The sequence below is a fragment of the Mustela erminea genome, chromosome 14, assembly GCF_009829155.1.
Source record: "Mustela erminea isolate mMusErm1 chromosome 14, mMusErm1.Pri, whole genome shotgun sequence".
Lineage (NCBI taxonomy): Eukaryota > Metazoa > Chordata > Mammalia > Carnivora > Mustelidae > Mustela > Mustela erminea.
The window spans coordinates 42,497,234-42,520,274 of NC_045627.1; the positions used below are offsets into that span (position 1 = coordinate 42,497,234).

Here is a 23,041-nt window from a genome sequence, read left to right on the forward strand (position 1 = left end):
CCTTAGCCTAGCACAGTGGACCAGGAGATCTGAGTCCTCTTTCATAACTTCCGAATCCATATCTGAGAGGATTCCATATGGCTTTATAGATACCTCTTTTTAAGAAGCTCTTTGACCCAAACCCAACCTTTACTCACTGGCCAAAGGGGTGGAGAGGACAGAGTGATATCGACGAAGTGATTATATGCAAACAGCGCCACCCCATGGATTATGAAATTCAGGCCCTTCAAGACTTGTTGGGGCTGCCCTTCTCGTAGAGGTGACAGACTTGAGGTCCAACGAGGGGCAACCTGCTCCAGGTCAAATGGCCTTTGGGAAGAAAGGCCAAAAGTGGAAATCAAATCTCAATGCAGTGTGCTACACAGATACTTCTTATAAGAACAAAGCAAATGAGATGGTGGCCAGAAGACCAGCATGATGTCTTGGTCAGCACAGCCTTTTTGAAAACCCAGAATTAGATACTAACAGGTTATCTCATATAAAAACTAGCCTTTCAGCTTTCCTTGATAAATCATAAATGGCCACGCTGCAGACACTCTGTCTGGCTAAAAGGGACTCTAGCTTTGAAGCACTGACCCTCTCTGGAAGGAACACAAACTCTTCAAGATGCTACAGTCCCCAGCACTCCCCAATGATCCTGCCTCTTCAGTCTTCACTCTTTGTGGCTCACTCCTGCCCCCTAAGAGGCACCTAAGTTTTTAATTCCTGCTGTAACAAGTACCTTCTGCATGTCCACAACACACAAATCTTGCACTATGTCTCCGCTCTGCTAAAAAAAAATCACAGTTTTCTGCTAGATCCTGCCACAGAGAGTTAGCCAATGTCCAGGGACCGGGGCTTAAGGCTGAAGCACAGGTGCCAGGAGGTAAGAACAGACCAAGGCCAGTGAACAGGGCACCGGTGTGTAGTGTGATAATCACTTGTTTATTCACCTCTCTGCCCTCGAGTTGAGCTTCTTCACGGTAAGATGCATGCTTTCTCTCCCCGGCATTTTGCAAAGTGCAAAGAGTAAGCATTCAATGCATGCTGATTAAATAAATGTATGAATGAATGGAGGGCAGAATCTCTTGACTGCTGGGAGCCCACATTAAGAGAGAAAATAATCGGGGCACCTGGGTGGCTCAGTGGTTTAAAGCCTCTGCTTTCAGCTCAGGTCATGATCCCAGAGTCCTGGGATCGAGTCCCGCATCGGGCTCTCTCCTTGGTGGGGAGCCTGCTTCACTTCCTCTCTCTCTGCCTGCCTCTGCCTACTTGTGATCTCTCTCTGTCAAATAAATAAAATCTTTGAAAAAAAAAAAAAACTTTAAAAAGAGAGAAAATAATCAACTAGGAAACTAAGCAGAGAAAGTTTGGGAGTTGAGCATCGAATCATGCAACAAGATGCCTCGTAACTTGCCCATGAGAAGCAGAGAGATTGGAAAAGAAGGATGTCAAAAGAAATAATAGCAGTGATATGTTCTGGGAATCTAACATTTGCCTCAAATCAATATGCCAAAATGTAAATATAATTCTAAGATCCAGGCAGCACTTTGTCCTTGAGACTCTCCACAGCTCCTGCTACCAGGGGTTTACTCCCCAGAACATGTCTTCAGACTACTCAGATTTGATGTCCCGAGATGAAATACTGACTTGTATCATCAACACCATTGTTTTTGGTAAAGCAAACGGGGCTTTGCTCCTCCAGTTCTTTGAGTCCTTCTTAGGGCTTTACTCAGGGTCTGCACATGTAACAGACTGGAGCAGGGTAAGAAAGGGGCTCAGGGCGAGGGAGGGCATAAGAAAGAACCAAGAAAGCCTTTGCAGTGTGCTAAACAGCAGCAATTTACTTCTTGGTTTCTAAAATAAAATGTCCCAATATGTCCAAAACAGGAAGTCGTTGCTGGTTGTGAAAATAATTACAGGGGAACAGAAATGACTTTTCCCAGAAAAAAAATGTCACTTGTCACAAAAAGGTCTTAAACCAGCAATCTGCAATAAAACTGTTGTAATAACAAGTTAGATTGCTTTCTTGATAATTATTAAGTAGAGGCCTACCAAATTTGACAATGACATTATATAATGCCTTTTTTTTTTTTTTTTTTTTTTACTGCTAGCATCATCTGTTAACTACAGTAGTTTCAACCCAGATGTTCCTGAACAAAGGCTCTTAAGAATTAGAGGCCAACTGTTTCTACCTACCTAGAGGGACATAAATTGTTCTTGCCATTAAATCAGCCCCTTTGACTAGAAAGATTGCTTGCTGATGTGAATCAAGCAGAGAAACCCTTCATAGAGCCTGTGCCTTTGAATGTGCTCAAGAAGGGGACACAAAGACGTTGTTTGGGGCTGTTGAAGATGGGTCACCCAGGAGTGACAGCATGAGGAGAGATGAGGTGCCTGCATGGTGGCCTCCAAACTCAGTTCCCCTCCCCGAAGGGTGGGGCCCTCTTCAGTTATCCAGAGGGACCCTGGCAATGTCAGGCTGAAGCACATCATCAGAACAGATGCCCCATGTAAATGCTGCACATTGGGAAACCAGATCTTTAGCATCTAGGGGCTAGAAGGAAAAAGAGTCACATTTAGGAGCTTTGATTTAAAATGATAGGCTCTTGAAATGGAAACATCTAGTTAAAGGAAATTTGAACCAGCAGGATTTATAAGACTCAGGAGCAAGAAAAAAGAAAGTGATTTAAAATGCTCGCGGGTATGTTGTTCGGATTTCATTTCCCAATAGCTCTGATAGAGGTGGGGTGGTGAAGGCTTCGGCACAGCCCTGCCCACACACACACACACACACACACACACACGTGCGTGCTCCATGCTCACAGTTTCTCCACTAGCACACCTGAGACACTTGAATTTAGAAATAATTATATTCTTTGATATGGACAATTGATATTTGCCTAAAACATGAATAAATGCATTTTAGAAAGCTTTGCTCTTATTAGTAGTCAGAAACAAAATGTAAACTCTGTGTGTGTGTTATGTGTACCAAACATCAAGTCAAGCCCCTAGCATCCCTTTCCAACCGGACTGCCTCCTTGACACTCCTGCAGAGAATTCTAGACATGCCACTGTCTCTATAGTCTTTGGTTACAAGTCTTAACAGACTCGAGGGTCATCTGTTTATTCCCTAAGATGTAGGAAGATTACTGGTCATCTCTGGGTCCCTGTAGTAGAAAATAAACATAATCATAATATCGTACTCCCATCTGTGTTCATATATGTTGTCTTTTTTTTTTTTCATATATGTTGTCTTAATTACAGTAACCACCCCTCCAAGTAATTGGAAGATAGGGCCAGTTTTTTGAGGAGAAATATTTTTTAAAGACAAGACTTGAGCCCCTCCACAGATACTCATAAAATGCTCATTTCTGCAGACTGCCTAGATAAATCTATTACATAATAATCAGGTTTGCCAGCTTCTCTCCTCTCCGTGTTCAGATTCAGAAGTCTTTCTCTAAAATCTAATGGTGTCATAGAATTCAAGTGAAACTAGCTGTAGTTTTCATTGTACAGGAGACCGGGCTTTCTCCAGGCGGTCTTGGATTTTCCTCCAGGGGCTTCACTGGAAAGAACTGTCCATGCAAAACAACACAGCATGAAAGCCTGATTTTCTTCTTCATTAGGGGTCCTGTATGCAGGTGGATGAGGGGACAGAGAATCCCCCTCTAGCCCCCAGATGGTCTTAAACCAGCGCAGAAGCATCCTTGCACCTGGACTGAGGGCAGGACTCCTGCCGTTTGGCCCAGCGAAGATCTGACCGGAGGCCCCCAGGTTACCCAGGCATTAAATACTCCACATGGAATATGAATTTTAACCGCTCCATCAGCTGCAGGGGGACAGAGAGAGACACACTGTATTTTAAATACATCTTTTGTCCTAATCCCCTCTTAGCTGTAAAGCCTGATACAATTAAGGTTTTATTTTTGCAAGTGATGAATGACTAATACCCTCAGTGGGAGATTCAGGCCCTGGTAAGTGGTGTTCTTGCAGCCAACTAGACTCAGAACCTGTGGTTTCCTCCTGCTCCTCCTTCCCTATCACTCTCTTCTCCCCTCTGCCCTCACTTTCTTATTTGGAGGGAAGGGGGATACAGCCTCACATTTACAGTTCTTATGATAAAAACACTATCGCTGTTTCCCCCAGAAAACATCACATGTCCAAAAAAAAAAAAAAAAAAAATCGATTTGTCTCCTTCTCCCATCCAAAGGAGAAATCCGTTTGCTCTCCTTGGAAAATCTCAGAGACCTGGGTGTGGCTCCCAGATTCCTGCCTGCCCACTACTGAGAATTCCCTCTTCCCTCTTTATTCCCTCTCTGAATCCAATCTCCTCAAAAGGCACAGCTCAAGTGTCCTCTCTTCCAGGAAGCCTCTCCTATCACCCCCAGTCTATAGGGAGCTCTCTCTCCCCCTGTAGCTCTCAGCCTCTGTCCTCTAGTAAGTGCACCCATCAAGTACTTATTCCTCAAGCATTTATGGGTGCTTAGTACCCCCTGAGGGTGGGTATCCTTTTCCTTAGCCAGAGTGCAAACGGCAGCCACGGCAGGGAAACACAGTTCTTTATTCGTCATTATAAGTATTGTTATTAATCTTTTAATGTGTATGTACTTTATTCGATCTAATTACAGGTTTCTCTAGATGGTGCCATGCCTGGCACAATGGCACAGATATCCTAAGTTCATTATGTATCTAGTTGATTGGCAGGACTTTTCTAAAGGGTAAGAGTATATATAACCCGAAATGCCACAATGTGTCCCTTTCTTTCTTGTTATTTACATTGTCTGGATGGGGCAGGACAGATGGTGGGAAGAAGAGAGGTGGGAAAAGGAAAAAGGATATTAGCTAGTATTGAGAGATAAGTAATATGTCTATTTCAAGTCCAAAGTCAGGCAGCTGGTCACGATCAAAGGAAGGAGGTATGCAGAAATCAAATATCTGGTCCCAAATGACACATCCACCAAGTAGCTCAAATGCAGGTTTGAGTCTGGGCCTTTGCAATTCCATGGGTCACACTCGGTGACATTAAGGAGCATCCTACTAAGGGACCTATGCAAAAACAAGACCCTTCAGTGGCAACCATGGCCTCATATCCCAGCTCCTCACTTCCTACAGGCTTGGCATTGGCCCCCTGCACCTTTCACAGTCACTTGTTTCCCTGGGGATGGTGGGGAGTGGGAGGGAAAGTGAGCAGGTGTTTTTCTGGTGTTCAGAAACCTTCTCTTCAGATCCCAAAGCTCCTCTGCCTTGATCATACTATCACACAAACCCAAGGGCAAGCCAGCTATGCGACATGAAGGGGAGATGTTCAGAAGTTGCTGGCTCTGAAAAGGAACATCCTAAGGGCATCCTGGGAAAGGTCCCGGACATGCCCACCACGGTCGCCAACAAGATCTAGCGAAATCTTCGAGCGCTGTGTTCTGACTTGTACTGGTTTTCCCTAGGCTTCTTGGCACTTGGCACGGATCTGTTCGCTCCAGCTTCAAGGCTTTCAGTATTACAGGGCTCAGTACCCCCAGTGCCTTCTTCCTATACTGATTTGGATTAGGCATGGGAAGAGGGCAGAGCCGTCAGTGGTCTACCTGGTGTGGTCATGTGTAGACTCATCCTACCACCCTGGACGTTGTAGAACACCCCACGTGAAGCTGGAATGATGGCAAGCTTGTGACATGTGGCCCACCTCTAATTCTGCAATTTTGGCTAAAATCGGAGAGAAACATTCCATTGACTGAGCCCAAAGTGGGGAATGAGGGGAGTTTACTCCAGCCCGTGGTGTGGAGGGATAAGGTGAGTGGTGGTGGCGGCAGGAGGTGGGGGAGGGGCCCTAGTCATCAGACTTTGGATCAGAATCACCTGCCTTGCTTGTAAAAAGTACAAAATGGGGGGAGGAATTCCCCCAGATATTAAAATCTAGAGCTGAAGCCTAGAAATCTCTCCATTTAGTAAGCTCCCCAGGAGATTCTTAATTAGGTGGCTTTCATCCAGCAGCTACCCCAAACTGCTCTCAATTATACAGACCCAGCATCAGAACCCTGGCTCCACTGCTTGGGTGCTAGGTGGCTTTGGAGGGGCACCCACATCCTCTGAGTTTAGCGTCCCCATCAGGATAAGCCAGGAACAGTGATATTAACATAAACCACAAGATCGTTGTGAAGATAAAATGAGAAAATGTAAATGAAATATTTAGAAATAATACTGCATTTTGTCTAAATGAGTGACTGGTTTTGGAACAAAGCTGCATCTTCTGCTGATACAGACGGTGAAGCCAAAAGGCTGGTACAGAGAAGTCCAAGGATACAGCTGGTATGGGTCCCACCTGGGCAGGAGAGAACAGCCTTGAAATCTGTAAAAATCTGTAAAAAGCTTGCCTGGTGGGGGGCCTTCTGTCCCTCCTGCCTCCCCCCCCCCATTCTGTTCTCTGGGGAAATGACTTCAAAATCCATTCATGGATCCTGTTCCCTTATCTTTTTATGAAACAGCTCTCCTGTGGCCCCTCGGTGGCTCAGTCCGTTAAACATCCAACTCTTAGTTTCAGCTCAGGTCATGATCTCGGGGTCCTGAGATTGAGCTCCTTGCTGGGTGTGAAGCTGCTTAAGATTCTCTCTCTCTCTCCCTTTCCCTCTGCCCCTTCCCACCCCTCTTGCACATACCCTCTCTCTCTCAAATACATAGAAAAATGAAATCTTTAAAAAAAGGGGGGGCGGGGAAGTCTCTCCCAGCTTCTGAGAAAACTCCAGGCTTTCCTATTCAGTGATCCCACGCTGCAAGGGAGCATTCTGCCGGCCCAGGGGAAGAGCAAATTTATTTCTTTTCATGCTTTAAGACGTTATTGGCTGCATATTGTTTTAATGCGGCGCATAATTACAGAAACCGCTCTGAAAATCTGTATATTTTATCTGTGCTTTATTGTACCCAGAATATTCCCCAATTCTTTTTTCTTCTACATGAACCGGCTTAAAATATATTTTGGAGTCCTTTTTGTCATCTTGAAATTGAATAGCCAATTCTTACTGTAATGAAAATACTTACGCGCCAGCCTGGTGATATACAGCACTACAGTCTAATTACGGCTGTGCTTTAATTAACCTGAATTGAAGAGTGTTATCATTAAACTGCTGGTAACTTTGAGTTATGGCTTTTCTTTAATTTAAAGTAGAAAACACAGATAATTAAGCCTCCAGATAATCAAATGCTTGAGGAGAGCGTCAATGTTTTGGGATGTTCCTAAATCTCATTAAATGTCCGTCCTTTATTGATCATCCCTACCTCTGCTGTATCATTGTGCTGAACGAATAATAGCACTAAGTTGAACACATTCTCACTCACATCAGAAGTTTGGTTTTTTGTTTTTTTCATTCCAGAAGCCGTGTTGAACAAATATGAAATTCTCAGACAACAAGGTGTGTCTGAAAGATACTCTCCTTCTCACCACATGTTCTAAATGGGAAAATCAATCAAAACCAGCAGCCACTGGGGTCCAGCTCCTGAGCTGGCTCCGAAGGGCAAGGAAGTCTCACACCACCCAGTGTGTCAGAGTCGGCAAACTCACGGGTCTACGGGGCCAGGCCTGCAATATCGATGCCCCGGGTTTAAGGCATCAGAGAGGGGAGGACCCACACTTAACCCTTCCTTCTAACAAACTGGAGCCAGTTAGCAGCCGGTGGAAATGAAAGTCCTGTGTTGGCTCCTCAGATACTCGAGAGATGCCAGACATCTCATTTTTATGTGAATCACCTCTATTTTGAAATATTGGCAACTCACTTGAAGACCTGAAACGCTGTGTGGGGCAAATCTGCGAGTCCGATGTACCTTGTGGGATCCCAGTTACAGCCTCCAGGGGGAGTGGTTCTAACCTTCCAGGTTAACACTCGAAAAATGAACTGACTTCGTTCCCAGGAGCAGAATCAGAGAAGCGGTGGGAATGCAGGCTTCCAAGGAAGCACTCATGGTAGACATATACAGCGGGCAAGCCAGGGAAAATCAACAGTCAAGGAGCACATCTTTACACACCTCCCCAGCTAATGCCCCCTGCACCATAGGACCCCTCTGGGCATTGGCGCCTTTGCAGGGTGCTCAGGCCACCCCTACACCATATAGGAAGCCTCAAGGGTTTGGTTTGGTTTGTTTGTTTGTTTGTTTTTAATAGAACCAGCTTCTATTAAAAGTCCTGAATTCTCCCGGGCTTTCTATCCCAGGCAGGCCAAATTCCAAGGAGGAGAAAATCCCCTGGGACAGCCTCAATGTTCCAGGACCAAATGCCTATGAACGGTTAACTTCTTTCTGTGGCAGAAAGAGAAATAGCTCTAAAAGAAAGGAGCACATGGGAGTTACAATAGGGCATCCATTTTCAGAAAATAACTCCTTCCGAATCAATTACCTATTCACTTTTCCAGTCCATTTAGCATTTAAACTTTCGCTTAGAGACAGGGTGAGAAATTTCAGTAAACAGCCAGACCATTTTGGATTGCTTAGGGTCTGGGCCCAGAGACAGAGAGAGTACACCTGCTGTGTTCACTGACAGGAGTCTCCAGGCAAACACCAAGATCCCAGATGCTCCGTCCTCTCTCCGCTGTGCACAGAGCACAAAGCTCTAAGACAGAGGAGCCAAGGGCCCCCAGGACTATGGCCTTCAGACCTTCCCTTCCAGAAGATGGGTTTTGTTTGTAGGCATCCAGACAGCTCAAGGGAACAGCTTTTCTTCCTCAGGCTAGTGGGTTCCCAGATTCCCCTTTCTTCCCAGTCTTTATCAGTGAGACTGAGGTTATCAAGTCTTTTGCTGAAGTGTCAGTGGATCGGGCTTGATATTTCAGCATTCCCAGGGAGTCTGTGTTTTCACAGGGGACAAAGCCCCTGTTTAACTTACACCCAACATCTGAGATTCTAAGTGGGAAATCTGAGGCATCATCACGATGGAAGTTTCTCGGGTCCTGGAACCCTTAGAACTCTTGAGGCCATATCCCTTATATGGTCATCCACTTTACTTGGAGAAGCCATGGCAGGCTGGGGCTGCCTCTTGCTTAAATCCCTCCCCCTGAGCCAACACAAGGAGAAGCTAAGCCCTCTCGTTATCATACCATGCCGGTTGTCTGTATAGGGGCTAAATTACTAAGGGCTATCTCAAGGTTCCCTTCCACGTATTTGGTCCCACATTTCCTCCGCAGATCATGAACGTGCTTCAAATAATGGCTTCTCTGATAGCTCTATTACCTGATTTGACTGGAAAATATTAAAATTCATTTCATCAAGTGGCTAGCAAGATTTGTTTTCATCCTGGTAAAATCAGAGACATGGATTCCTAGCACCCTTCATAATTGTGTCCTACGTAGCAGAAGCCAAATTCAAGACATGCAGGAAAACTGTAGTGCATAATTTAATGCAAATGATGGATCTAACCATAAGGTTCTCAGAGCTACAGGAAAAAGCAGGGCCAGTGAAATCCCCAAGGCAGGGACCACATACTGACCCACCTTCCTGCTCACCACTTAAGACGGAGCACACAGGATATCCTTGGTAGTTGTTGAGTACCCTGACTGTGTTGGGCAGAGATGAGGTGTCTTTCCTGCAAGGGCCACCTTAAACATCCCTGAGGGCCAAAGAGCACATGGTGAATGTTCACTTACTCACAAACGGTAGGGAAGGACAGACCCACGAAGGCACTGGAGAGATATTCTGTGTACATTTCATTTGAGACTCCTTCCAAGTAATATTTCTGCCACGTGTCTTCCTCAATCTAGGAGAGAAGAACACAGGAGGTTTAAGGTATGACAGTACACCATAAAAGGGAAACCAGAGTTTACCATTTGGCCAATGAATGAATGCCCTAGTTATGAGATGGCAACAATCTTCAGCAACCAAGAACACAACCACACCATCTACAGCAAGTTTGCTATGACCCTAAGCTCATAGAAAGGAAGGACACGTCCTCTAAAGCACCACTCTTTTCTAACCTGTATGATTCCCAAGGGTGTGGAGGCAAAGGCACTCACCCACAATACTGGTTGACAGGCAAATCGATACAATTTTTCTAGAGAGCAATTTTGCAACTGTTAACAAAAAATTGTAAAGTACATGTTCCTTGACACAACAATTTCATTTCAAGTATTCATAGCAAAGAAACAGATAGACATATGTACAAGGACATTTGTAGAACATCCTTTTAATGAGAAACTGGAAATAACCACAAATGGTACATTTTTCAATGGAATGCAAAGAAACAATTAAAAATTATGGTGAGAATGTGTATCTGTTCATACAGAAATGATATAAAAATACACGTGACTAAATATTGTTGATAGTCTGACCCTACTTAAAAAAAAAAAAAAACCTATAATTATCTGAATGCTTGTAAAGCCAAAGAAAAACTAGAAAATCTTTATACCAAAACACTAATCATTGTTATCTGAGTGGTAGAATGACACTTTTTTCTAGAGATTTCTGTTATCCGAAGACTTTTACAATGACTGTGTGTGCCCATGTGTGCATGCACGCGCGCGTGTGTGTCTGTGTGTGCGTGTGTGTGTGTGTGTGTGTAAAACAATAAAACAATACGTATATTTCTACTTTGGGGAATAAAAGATCTTTCCAACCACACCCTGAATATCACGAAAAGTAAAATGTAGTTTCAGAGAGGTCTTACTCCAGATCTCATTAAAATGTCTGGGTTTTTAAATTATTTCTAATTAATCAATCCGAAATGGTTTTCTCAACATCCCTCTTCATGCTAAGCACTTCTAGAAGAATTTTACATTGGAATTGATCTTTAAAAATTATAAAGTGAAGAACAACAAGAAGGCTGAGTCCCTCTGGGAGCTCAGGGAGCTCAGGATTCCCAAGACAGGCAGGCTGTGTGGTCCCTGGGAGTCTGCAGCCTCCCACGTGCACCTCTACTGTGTACATAAGAGAGAGGAGATGAGAGCTCTCCAGCCAACAGGAAGTGACTTTTTACAACATCTTGTGCTGATGTTGAATTAAAACTCTTCTTGCCTATGGCCCAATAGTCAGTTCACTAGGGAAATGCAATGTTGGAAGTTGAAAGAGACTTGGAAACAGTGGGAAATGAACACCGACCATGTACTTGGTGGCATTCTGGAATACAAAGAAGGCAGGAATCAGTTAGAAATAAATTGAATGCTCCCTGCTTCTACGCTATTTGTCTGCTTTGCGCAAGTCTGGATGATTAGAGTATGGGGTTAACCTCATTAGTTTGAGCTGCTTCTAACCTACTCCCACACATTAGACATTAGCTATGCAATGCTGCTGGGTATGGATTGTTTATCTACAAATTGGTCTTCCCCAGAGTGGGGTCCTTAAAAAAAAGGCACTCAACCATTTCTACTGCTAAACTGTATGATTTTTAAAAATTAAGGAATGTGTTTAACTAAGCATAAACTTTTTAATTTCCCTGAATCCTAAGAGTTCAACTTTTTTTTTTCAAATAAAAATAATTTCTGACTTTATAAGCAAAGGTCATTAATTCTAACTAATTTGAAGACAGCTTTGTCTGCATTAGTAAATAAACTGAAATACAGAATATTTGGGGCATTATAGTATCATAGTTTGTTTTATTGGTAAATAGGATACTTATGTGAGCACTTGCCAATTATAAACCCTCATGGTAGAGCTTTATGGGAAAATAGTATTTTTGAAACGGAATAATTCAGCCTAATCTTTCGGCAGAGATATTCCCTTTTATAATGGGCTATTTGTGTTGCTACTTTTACAGTTGATTTTCAAAAACAGTGAAAACACGAACTTTTATCTCAATTATTATTGACTGTTGGTTGTATTCCTCAGTTATTATAGTTTTAACATGGGTCTTTTAGTTATGGTCAGTATTTTCATGCCCGTGTGTCCTAACAGAACTACTCTTTTGACCAAATTTTATTGTAGGTTAATCATTAAACATTTTTACTAAGTAGAAACAAAGATTTGCAGGATAACAATATTATTCATGTTTGTTTTGAACACGGCAAATATTCATTAATTCACTCAGCAAATATGTATCAAACATATCCAGTATCTCAGGTCCTATTCTAGGTGCTGATTAAATCTTACTTAAACTGGTATTTATTTTCCTATATTTTTCTCTTTGCTGGAAGAAGCACCAGGTATGTCTAGCTACATTATATCTGACCAGATATACCTGACTTTTATTGATTTTTTTCCCATATGTTTTTCCTACAGGTTTTGTCTTTGTGGCTTATCTAGAACGCCTAAGGAACTCAATGTCAAAATAACTGCAAATATATACAGAACTTTTCTGGAAAGAAAAACGCCTCTTCTACATCCGTATGTGGATTCTCAAATGGCATCTACAATGTTAGATACAGTAGTGCTGAACAGATTCCTCAAATACTGATGGGTTTCAGTTCATTGTTATAAACTTTTAAGTCGCCACATCTCTTTTTTTTAAAGGATTTTTTCAATCTATTTGAGAGAGAGGGAGAGAGAGAGAACTAGAGCACACAAGTGTGGGGAGGGACAGGAAGAGGGAGAAGCAGACTCCTCACTGAAAGGAGAGCCCCACATGGGGCTGAATCCCAGGAACCTGAGATCATGACGTGAGCCAATGTCAGATGCTTAACCAACCGAGCCACCCAGGTGCCCCAAGATTCCCTCATATTTAACACTGTTTTCCATACAGGTAAGTCAACATGCTTTTGATGTTTCTGATAAAGGTGTTATGCACACATATACACACACACTTAAAAATGGTTAAAACGCTAAATTTTATGTTATATGCATTTTACCACAATTAAAGTAAATAAACCCGTATCTATAATTGTAAGAGCAGAAGAGTCAGTAATTATAATTAATACTAAGACTTCTTAATCTGTAAGGGCAAGAATGACAAGTTGGGACAGATCAAAGACAAGGATAGGCCAGGGACATCAGGAGAACCAGGGAATGAGCACCAGCCTGTGACACAGACACAGTGCACGCCATGGGCTCAGACAGCCAAGCTTCATCATTATCCCAAGGCAAGGCTCAAACTACCTATCACTTTTTACCAAGGTTTACCTTTCTAAGTCTCAAACATGGCCTCTTTAATTTAACTTTGAAAAAGCAAGGATGAAAGTACATATTCCTTTTTCCTCTGTCAGCAGTAATAAAATGCATGCTTTTTTTTCTTTTTCTTTTTCTTTTTTTAAAGTAGGCTCCATACAAGCTCCAATGTGGGGCTTGAACCCAGGACCCTGAGATAGAAACCTGAGCTGAAATCAAGAGTTAGGCCCATAACCCACTAAGCCACGCAGGCACCCCTGAAATGCATTCTAAAGAACAGAAAAATAAATGTAAAATGTGTTGAGTAGAAAACATCTGTGCTTTACACGAGTGAAAAACGCAGTGAAGGAAGGATCTAGAAAGGGTGGGACAAGTTATTGTCATTATGATTTCCCTTTTACAGAGGATAATACTGAGGCACAGACAGGTTAAGTTCATGTTCCTAACCACCCACCTTGTCATCTCTTGCTAGAGATGACAGGGTAAATATATAAGGAAGGAGTGGGGCTAGGACTTTAGGGGGCAGGGTGGATTTGCTGCACATAAGTACCGAAGGGGGAAAGACTGGAATCAAAGCTCACCAAGGTCTCAAAATCTTAAACCCTGGAGCCCATGACCTTCTGAGAGGTTGATGAGGAATAACACTAATTTTGAGCCGTGCTGAGAGGGGGGTGGAGCCTGGTGGCATATGGAACTATCCCAGCCTACAACTTCTTTCCACACTGTCCTCCAGATTTGTGTTCTGCAGATATTTTTAACTGTAATGTAATGTACACACTTCCCAGCAGAAAAATGAAGGAATGGGACCAAAACTGACTTAAGGAAAGGTGCCAAAATTAATTTGCCAGCCATTCAGTAATCAGTCAAAGGCAAAGCATTTCCCAAGGCAGCGATCTCTCCTCTGGCTGTCACATCAAACTCCAGCTGTTTCAGAAGAGCAGAGACGAGCAGATGATGTGCTGTGGCTCTTATTCATCAAATACAGAACCTTCAGCGAGAAAGGAAATTGAGCCATTGGGTTGGCTCCTATACATTTCTCACTGGCTTATTTATGTTCTCTTCATTATCTAATTTTTCAACCGGTCTAATCCACCCCCCACCCCCCAAGTAAATGGTTGTACATGGATTCATGGGCGGCCAGCTCTAGCATCAAAGAGTACCTTCCAGCTGGAAACAGGAGCTTTGGCTCCAAAGGAAGTAACACCTACTTGATCCTAGATTCTGCATGTGTTACTAATGGTGGGTCGGTAATGACACCTTTTATTTTTTATGCTTTTTCTGATTAGAGTGAAACTGTGTTTCTCTAATGCTAACAGCCCAGTGAATGTGAAAAATCAGCCATCCTGGCTGGGGTAGGCGACAACCATGGCACTTTCTGTTTCCAGCGAAGAAAAGACTCTGAATAACTGTGGTGACTCCAGTCAAAGAATTTTGCTAACATCGATCCCCACATCTGGAGTCATGTAAATAATTCCAGAGATTATCGCATACCAATCCTTATTTAATTGAAAAGGAGTACACTGTTTTTACCTAAGTATATTTCTATAATGCACCTCAGAAATAATGGATTAAAAGAAAATGATAACAACCAATGATCATGAGGTTAATAGCTGTAATAAGAAGAGGTAAGTCGTTGGGGCACCTGGGTGGCAGTCGGCCAAGCACCCGGCTCTTCATTTCGGCTCAGGTTGTGACGTCATGATTCTTGAAATCAAGCCCCATGGTGAGCTCTGCGCTCAGTGGGGAGTCCGCTTGAGATGCTCTCCTTCTCCCTCCCCTGTACTCCCCCACCCCCCTTCCCCATGCACATGCGCCTTCTCTTTCTCTCACAAATGAATAAACAAATATTAAAAAAAGACGAAGAGTTGGGTCATGACATACGCACTAACATTGCCCAGCACTAGTAGTAGGAGACTCGTGCGTTAGTAGGTATTTGTTGCTTCATTACTTTTTATAATCTATCCAAATTCTACATTAATCTTTTTCCTCTAAAGGATATACAATTTTAAATCATAAAGCTGCTTTAATAAGAACTAACCAGTCACATCTGAACAAACATCTGTACATAGAAATTACATAATACGTCGTCACTGTCCTTTAGGATGTCCCAGTCTGCAACAGAGTGCAGTGACATAAACTGACAGATGTGCCTTAGATCCCATAAAAACATATTTATTCCTACCAAAAAAAAAAAAAGAAAAAGAAAAAGAAAATGCCCACAGGAAGTGTCAAGCCCTTCACTACAATAATAAACACGGGATCAGCATTTATAGTCTCCAGGCTGATGAGTGGGTGGTCATTAAAACGTGTGGAGTCATTTATCCCCATTTCTCAAGAGCACGCTCTGTCACTGAGAAAAACCTGATTTAATGTTACATCTAATCACTTCTTGCCAGAAAGAACAATGTTCAGGACAGTTGAGCGTTAAGGAGCCTTTATCATTGGGCTTTCTGGATTCTCTCTCTCCTCATTTCCTCTATGTTCCAATGTTAACACACTGGCCCCAGTTTTTATCAATGGGTCCACGGCTATCTCTTTCGCCTTCTCTTTCTCAACATTCTTCAGTATAATGGCAAATCCTGAAACTGATTTCTGGAATTAAAAAACAAAACATTCGTGTCTTGCTAGCTTAGGTAGGTCCCCATAGGTGCCAGAACAGAGAATGCCTCGCTGCACAGCTTTCTGGGGGTGGAGCAAATTGGTGATAAAGTTGAAACCAAAGGAGAGAAGCAGAGAAGAAAGGGAATGAACGGAGATTTGCACCTTCTCAGAATGTGTTTCTTCTCTGGGACAAATTGCACTTCAACGCTGTACTTCTTTGACATGCCCTTCTGAGAGCAGCCCTGGATTTCAGGGCCTCCATAATGACCTGGCAGTCCACAATTATGGCTTATTTCAGATTGCATTCTCCAGAATGTGCAAACAGGACAAAAGGGTTTCAGACTCGTCCAAAGGCTTCAGGACAATGTCAATTAAAACAAATTATTTGGGATTTGATGGAATGCCAGAGAACTGGTTGCCTCAGCACTGAATGAATAAATAAACAACTCCAAAGATTAATTTTGGGTGGACGTGAGCCAAATCTCTTCATCCCAGACTAGTGGGCTGTAGACTATCAAAAAAGATTTCCTCCATCACTATGAGAAAAAAAAAAAAATTAGCCCACATGAGGTATTCTGAGAGAGATTAACACACCACACCACATGCAAAAGTGTAAGAATATATGGCATTTTTGCCACCGTGTTATTACCCCCAACCCAGATTATTCTGAAGACACAAAGAGTGCTAGGGGCATCAGAGCTAAAGGAAAGGCGAGTGTAAAGAACAACATGAGAAAAGCATTATTATTTAGAAGTGATTTAAGAAAGCATTGCTTATGTGGCTGGAAATTGGTATTTTCTTTCAATACCTAAAAGGCTTCCCTTCTCTTTCCCTATTTTTCTCTCTAGCGTAGAAAGATGCTTAAGAGATGTCAGACCCGGTTGAAGGCTGGCCTATTCACTCTCTGTCCGAATAGGACTTGGGTTTTGCAATCTTGCTAATGGTTAAGAACATCCTCATTTGTGCTTCCAATAATAAGGTTCTTAAAATATCACTAAAAGGATTCTAATCTGGGTAGAGCATGCAGGAAGCAAATGTTCTCAGGCAGACGCCTGCTGAGGAACCCTCTGAAGGATGGTTCGGCCCCCCGCACGCAGGATTAACCAGGATGGAGCTTCTCAAACCATGGGAGGTAGGGGGCTTGCGTTTTTGTTTTCATTTCTAAGATCCACTGTTTTTGCAGACTCAAAACTACAAAATCTAAAAACAACAAATTCTAAAAAGAGAGAGAGAAAAAAAGACAAGGCATGCAAAGTACAAGTCCAAAATTTTTCTCATTTGATACCACCAATATAAAAATAATCTATCAAATTGCCCTTAAAGTTGCCTAAGAAGTTAACTCCCACTTTCTGTACTTTCTTCCTCGTGGAAGATTAGCCAGTAGTTCACAGCATCCATCCACAGACCCAGCCACAGACAGAGTGCTGGCCTCAGTCTTTCTTTAAGACCTAACTTCCCACAGTTTCCCACAAGCTTCAGCAAAGTAGAAGTATTCTCAACTAAGATTTCCCACATGAGCTTATCAGAACTTTTTTTTTTTTAATATTTTAGTTATTTATTTGACAGAGAGAGAGATCACAAGTAGGCAGAGAGGCAGGCAGAGACAGAGAGGGGTAAGGGCTCCCTGCTGAGCAGAGGGCCCGATGTGGGGCTTGATCCCAGGACCCTGGGATCATGACCTGATCCGAAGGCAGAGGCTTTAACCCACTGAGCCACCCAGGCACCCCTCATCAGAACTTATTAACAGGTGTTATATCTTGAACATACAGAGTGGAGACAGGGTCCCCCATGAAAAGGTAGGTTATTTTGAGAGCAGTAAATTCTATCTGAATCTTCAGTGCCTAGAATAGTGCATGGTACACAGCAGTAGCTCAATAATATTTGAATAGGCGAAAAAAAAAATTGAGAAGAATTGGATATAAAAAACCAACCTGGGAATTCTTTTTTTTTTTTTAACAGTCAAAAAAAATTCTATTAAATTCCTCAGAATGTCTTATACATAAGAATCTACAACAACACAACATAAAATGAGCAGAAATGTTTCCAAAATTTTAAAACTGGAATCAATAAAAGGAAATAATTAACAACAACACATTTGAGTGCGATGGCTAGGATCTTAACATGTTAATAGGAGCTGTAAATCTCTGTGGGACTTGGGGGGGAGACGTGGTATTTAGTCACATGCCCCTTTATTTCAAGGAGCAGTTCACAGAGCTAGGCAATGCTAATCTAGAAACTTTCCCCATGATTTCCTGTCACTTTGTTTCCCTTGATCCTTCTGTCAGAAATATATATCTCCATAATATCTCTCCATTTTTCAGCTGTCAAATCTAACTCTTTCGGGAAAGTTGTCATCAGATGCCCCCTCACTGGTGAGGCTTTTCCTCATTTCCCCAGCATCATGTGCTCCTCCTCGCCTTATTGCGAAACCACACTGAGCCCACCTCTAGGGGTTTGGAAGGGCTCGCTGAGGTGATCAGTATAGAAAGTCGGGAACACCACCTGGCCCAGAGTAAGCCCTCGGCATGTGTTAACTACCATTAGCTACCATCGTCGTATTGGAGTTCTCTGATACTCCATGAGAGCTTCAGCCCAGTGGGATTTTGAAACACGAGCCCCTCCCCTAAGCCCTCAACTTGGTCTCGTCCTGCAAAAGCAACAAAATACCTTCTAAGGTGCCTATATAAGATGTGTTTAATTTATATTTGTTGAACTGAAGTAAGCAAGAGAAAACTAGAGAAAGAGACACAGAGAAGTACGCCATTTCCCCAGGCATCTAACCACAAGTAAGCACTGGAAACGTCACAGCGTTCAGTGTTGCACCATGGCATGAACCAATTCTTGCCTCCAAATGCTGAAAAATCCTGTATTCTTAGGTTCTAATAAGGAGCAGGTAGAATTGGGTCATTTTTCAGCTTCCCAGGAAACTTCTTACTAGGAGTGATATTTTTTCTGGAAATTTTTGTCATCACAGAACATCTTGGGCTACTTAACAAGTGACTTACGGCTTTCTAAATTCTTTTTTTAAGATTATTTATTTATTTATTTGACAGACGGAGATCACAAGTAGGCAGAGAAGCAGGCAGAGAGAGAGAGGAGGAAGCAGGCTCCCCGCTGAGCAGAGAGCCCAATGCGGGGCTCGATCCCAGGACCCTGAGATCATGACCTAAGCTCCAGGCAGAGGCTTAACCCACTGAGCCAACCAGGCGCCACGGTTTTCTAAATTCTAAATTCAATATCTTGGAGGCTTAAATTTGACAGAAGGAATTCTCAAGCGCTGGTACACTGCCACCCATCTAACTGAAGGTCTTCCTCCTACAAGCTTCGAATCCCACTGCCATGCCTGAGGACAGCAGCCTCCTCTTCACCCTTGTCTCATGACTCCACTCTCTTCCCCATGGGGCTTAGCCTTCTGTCTTCTCCTTGTTTTCACTTTTATGGCTTGCAGTGTAGAGTTAAACAACAATCCAACAGGATGTAGACTGAGGCCAGCAAAGGCTACATCTGGCAATTCCATTACTCACAAAGTCTAAAATGGAGGCAAAAACAACGGTGGGTTCGTTGGTTGTTTATTTATCTATTTTTTTAATTTCTGGATGAATAGGAAGGGAGTTAGAAAAGAAAAACATTCAATTCATCACAGGAACTCGCTTTTGAAGAGACAAACCATTAGAGCATTGCCTCTGTCCTAGCAGGATCCTCAATGTTCTAGATAGTTCGGTGAGAATCCCTCTGCAGTTATTCCTGCGGTCACTCGGGATAATTTCTCACCAGTGGCCACTTCGGAGGTTTACTTAAGAAAAGTCTTCTGAAGGGCGCCTGGGTGGCTCAGTGGGTTAAAGCCTTGCCTTCAGCTCAGGTCATGATCCCAGGGTCCTGGGATGGAGCCCCATTGTCAGGTTCTCTGCTCAGCAGGAAGTCTGCTTCCCCCACCCACCCCCACCTGCCTCTCTGCCTACTTGTGATCTCTGTCAAATAAATAAATAAAATCTTAAAAAAAAAAAGAAAAGAAAAGAAAAAAAGAAAAGAAAAGTCTTCTGAGGCTCTGAGTCCAGGGCTTCTCAGACTCTGAGGTGCTTATAAATCATGCAAGGGTCTTAGTGAAATGTGGTTTCCGATGTCCTAGTCCTGAATGGGGGCCTGGATTCTGCCTTTCCAACAGGCTCCCAGACAACAACGATGCTGGCTGCCCAAACATGAACCACACTTCAAGTAGCAAACAGCTACTCCCGGAGACAGTGAAGAACAGAAAACAAGTGTTCTCCACGGTGCCTGTGAGGACCAGAGATTAAGGAGAATCAATCACAGTCCAAAGCATTTAAAGTGGAGATGAAAAAGAGTGCTTCCCATGAGTATCACTAAATACTGGAGCCAGTTACAGAGAAAGCTTGAACATAACTAAGCACTGAGTATCCAAGTGTTTGGGCTGTTGTGGTCATTAGTCTAAACAATATTTCATGGGTCCAGATTTATCTACTCAGTCTCTCTCCATTGATTCCGTGACCCCGGGGATAGTTTAGTCTCCATTTCAATGTGGGCTGTGTAAAGACAGAACAATGAGATGGCTATATTTAATTCAATTAAAAATAAAGTTTCAAAAAATGGCCCTGATTTGTATCCCTGATTTCTATTCAACGTCCCCATTTTAGGACACAGTGTTGAGTGTGAGGACGAAAACACTTGCCAACTCAGTCCTGGTTTAGTGACAGCAGATTCTGGATACTTATGTCTCCTATCTCTGTACAATACGGCCTAATAAAGTCGAGCCAAAGAGACTAGATTTCATTTCAGAGCAAAGGGTTCGGCCATAAACTTTTGCTTTCTGGCTGAACAGAGCCATTCCCGTCGCAAGCATAAATTCTGCTAGTTTTAGGTATCAGGGTGATTGGGAAGCCAAATGAGTTATCTGTGAGCCAGGTATCCAAGGCAGAGGCACCCGCTTTATTGTGTATTCATTGTTATCTGGAAAATCTCTTGCCAGCTACAGAATATTTTCACAGGAAGTTAGAAATGACTTCGGAAATTCCCCTCTGTGGCTTCCTAGAGTGGATTTTAGGCCTCATCAAAAAGACATTTCGTTCAGAGATTGAAAGTGGGCAGCCTGTAAATTGCTGAGGTATTTAGCTGGGCTTAGCAGTTTCCTTTTAAGGGGGTGGGGGCAAGATCCTCAGTGGCACAGCAGTGCAGAAAGTACCAAAGCACATGTAGGCTCTGAGTTCAAAATCCTAACCTCCCCATGCACCTGGGCTAAGCTGTACAACCTCTTCAAGCCTCAATCCCCTCAGCTGCACAATGAGAACAATAGCACCTATGTCCTAGGAAGATAGTTGAAATGAAGTGATGCATGAAAATGTTTAACATAGTGCCTGGCAAATGTGTCAAGTGCTCTTGTGGTTGAATCACATTGAAAGATGGCATTTACCAAGTGTGCACCTTACAGGGTTCTATAAATGTCAGCTCTCATGTTAAGGAATGAGTGATAATGATGGTGATGGCAATGTGGTGAGATGGTGATGGTGATGATGGTGACAATGGTGATGAAGGTGATGGTGACGATGGTGACAGTGATAATGATCATGATGGTGATGGTGATCATGGTGATCATGGTAATGAAGGTGAAGGTGATGTAGTGAGATGGTGATGATGGTGACAGTGATGGTGATTAAGGGGATGGTGACAGTGATAATGATCATGATGGTGATGGTGATGGTGATAATGAAGACATCTCTCCTGCTCACAAAATGAAACATAGGCCAGTTAGGTGGATGCTAGCTTTGAGAGTCATGGATTCCTATTGCTTAACTGCTCCTAGAAAAGCCTGGAACATCATGACTATCAAATGATCCCCTTGATGAAGGAGAAATGCTAAGCAGCTTGAGTGTGTTCCTAAACGATAGCAGTGTTCTCTGGAGATCCTCCCAACAATCTGCCCTTATAAACACACATTTGCTAGTGGACAGCAAGTTCACTCAAAATGGGTATGATGATAAGACAGAAGGTACATATTTGGAGGAAACGATGCCCTCCAAAGTAGGAGAAGGGTCACATGTCAACATTACCATTAAGCTAATGGAGGAAGACCCTGACTGGCCTTCTGAAAGAAGCCGAAAGCCAGCAAGATCCTGATGGGTAGACTGGATTAGCTCCTTCTCGTCCCTGGACTTGACTTTTGCCCACATCCCTCAACTGGGGTATCCTTACACTCTCCTCCTATTTCTCATCCTTCTCCCTAGCAAAGGGCTTTGCTCCTTATTTCTGGCCTCACCGCCTTGACTGATTTTGAACTGATACTTGGCACATCCTTGGTCCACAGGATGGGCATACTAATTAACTGGTACTTGTTAAAACATTATTTTTTAAAATACTTATTCAACTCATATTTGGAGGAGAAGCTAACGGGTGGGGAGATAGGAGAGAAGAATGACTGCTCATCAAAGCCTTCATCCTCTACTGCCCTCATAATTCAAGCTTGGCCCCAATTTTGCATACTTCCCTATCAAAAAAAAAATGCCTTGCAGTTATTGGATCCAACCTTTTCTTTTCTTTTTTTAGATTTACTTATCTGCTTATTTATTTATTTATTTGAGAGAGAGAGAGCATGTATAAGCGGGGGCAGGGAGAGGGACAAGCAGACTCTGCTGAGCATAAAGCCAGACATGGGGCTCAATTTTGTGACCCTGAGGATCATCTTAGTTGAAGCCAAGAGTTGGGCCCCCAACTGACTGACCCATGCAGGCACTCCTCGATTCATCCTTTTTAAGGCAAGTTAAAAATATCTGCTGTTCTTTGGGGAAAGGGATCCTATCCCTTCCCGGTCAAATAGTTTACCAAAGTATTCCTTCCAACTGAAAACTTTATGCCTCCTGAGAAGAGTTCTAGAAGGCATGTTTTTATCCTGGTTGTATTTCTAGGAAGATGTTAGCACTCATTATAGTTCATTATTCCCAAAACACTGCCAGGAGAGCCCTCATCTTGAAGTTGGTTTAGCCTTGTGATGATCCTGTTTGGACAGGGAGAGGTCTCTGTCCCTCTACATTCACTGGTCCCGTGAGCAAGATCAGACAGTACATTTCAAGCCCCCAGGAACAAATTGGGAGGTTACTACTCTCTCTGAATTCTTCCCAGGTAACTCCAGGTAATTCCACTGCAGGGCTCTGTGTCGGACAAGGCTGCACTAGCTAGTTGGGCTTTTATTATGTACGTAAATAAGAGTCAGTGAATCTCCATCTAGTGCAGAGGCCTGGGAAAAGCCAGACAGATGCACCCTGTTCTCACCTGTAAAATCTTCTAGCTCAGGGAGCTGGGGTAGAGTTTTTGATGGGAAGGTTAAGAGGGTTGAGGGAAGCAGTATTATTTAGACTGATAAACAATGCTGCTGTCCTATAAAATGTATCCAGTTGGAAAATTCTGCTAACCCTGTATCTCCCTACAAAGAGTTCCAGAGACCTCTCCCACA

General features: G+C 43.0%; 1 protein-coding gene across 34 annotated transcripts in view; it reads right to left on the reverse strand.

The window, feature by feature from the left end:
* Positions 1-23,041, reverse strand: part of KCNMA1 (potassium calcium-activated channel subfamily M alpha 1) — a 724,697-nt gene that overhangs the window by 150,926 nt on the left and 550,730 nt on the right. For all 34 annotated transcript variants that reach the window (XM_032312863.1, XM_032312897.1, XM_032312898.1 and 31 more), the window contains exon 15: positions 9,600-9,709. In XM_032312863.1, the coding sequence (XP_032168754.1) occupies positions 9,600-9,709 (110 nt within the window). The remainder of the gene's footprint in view (positions 1-9,599; positions 9,710-23,041) is intronic.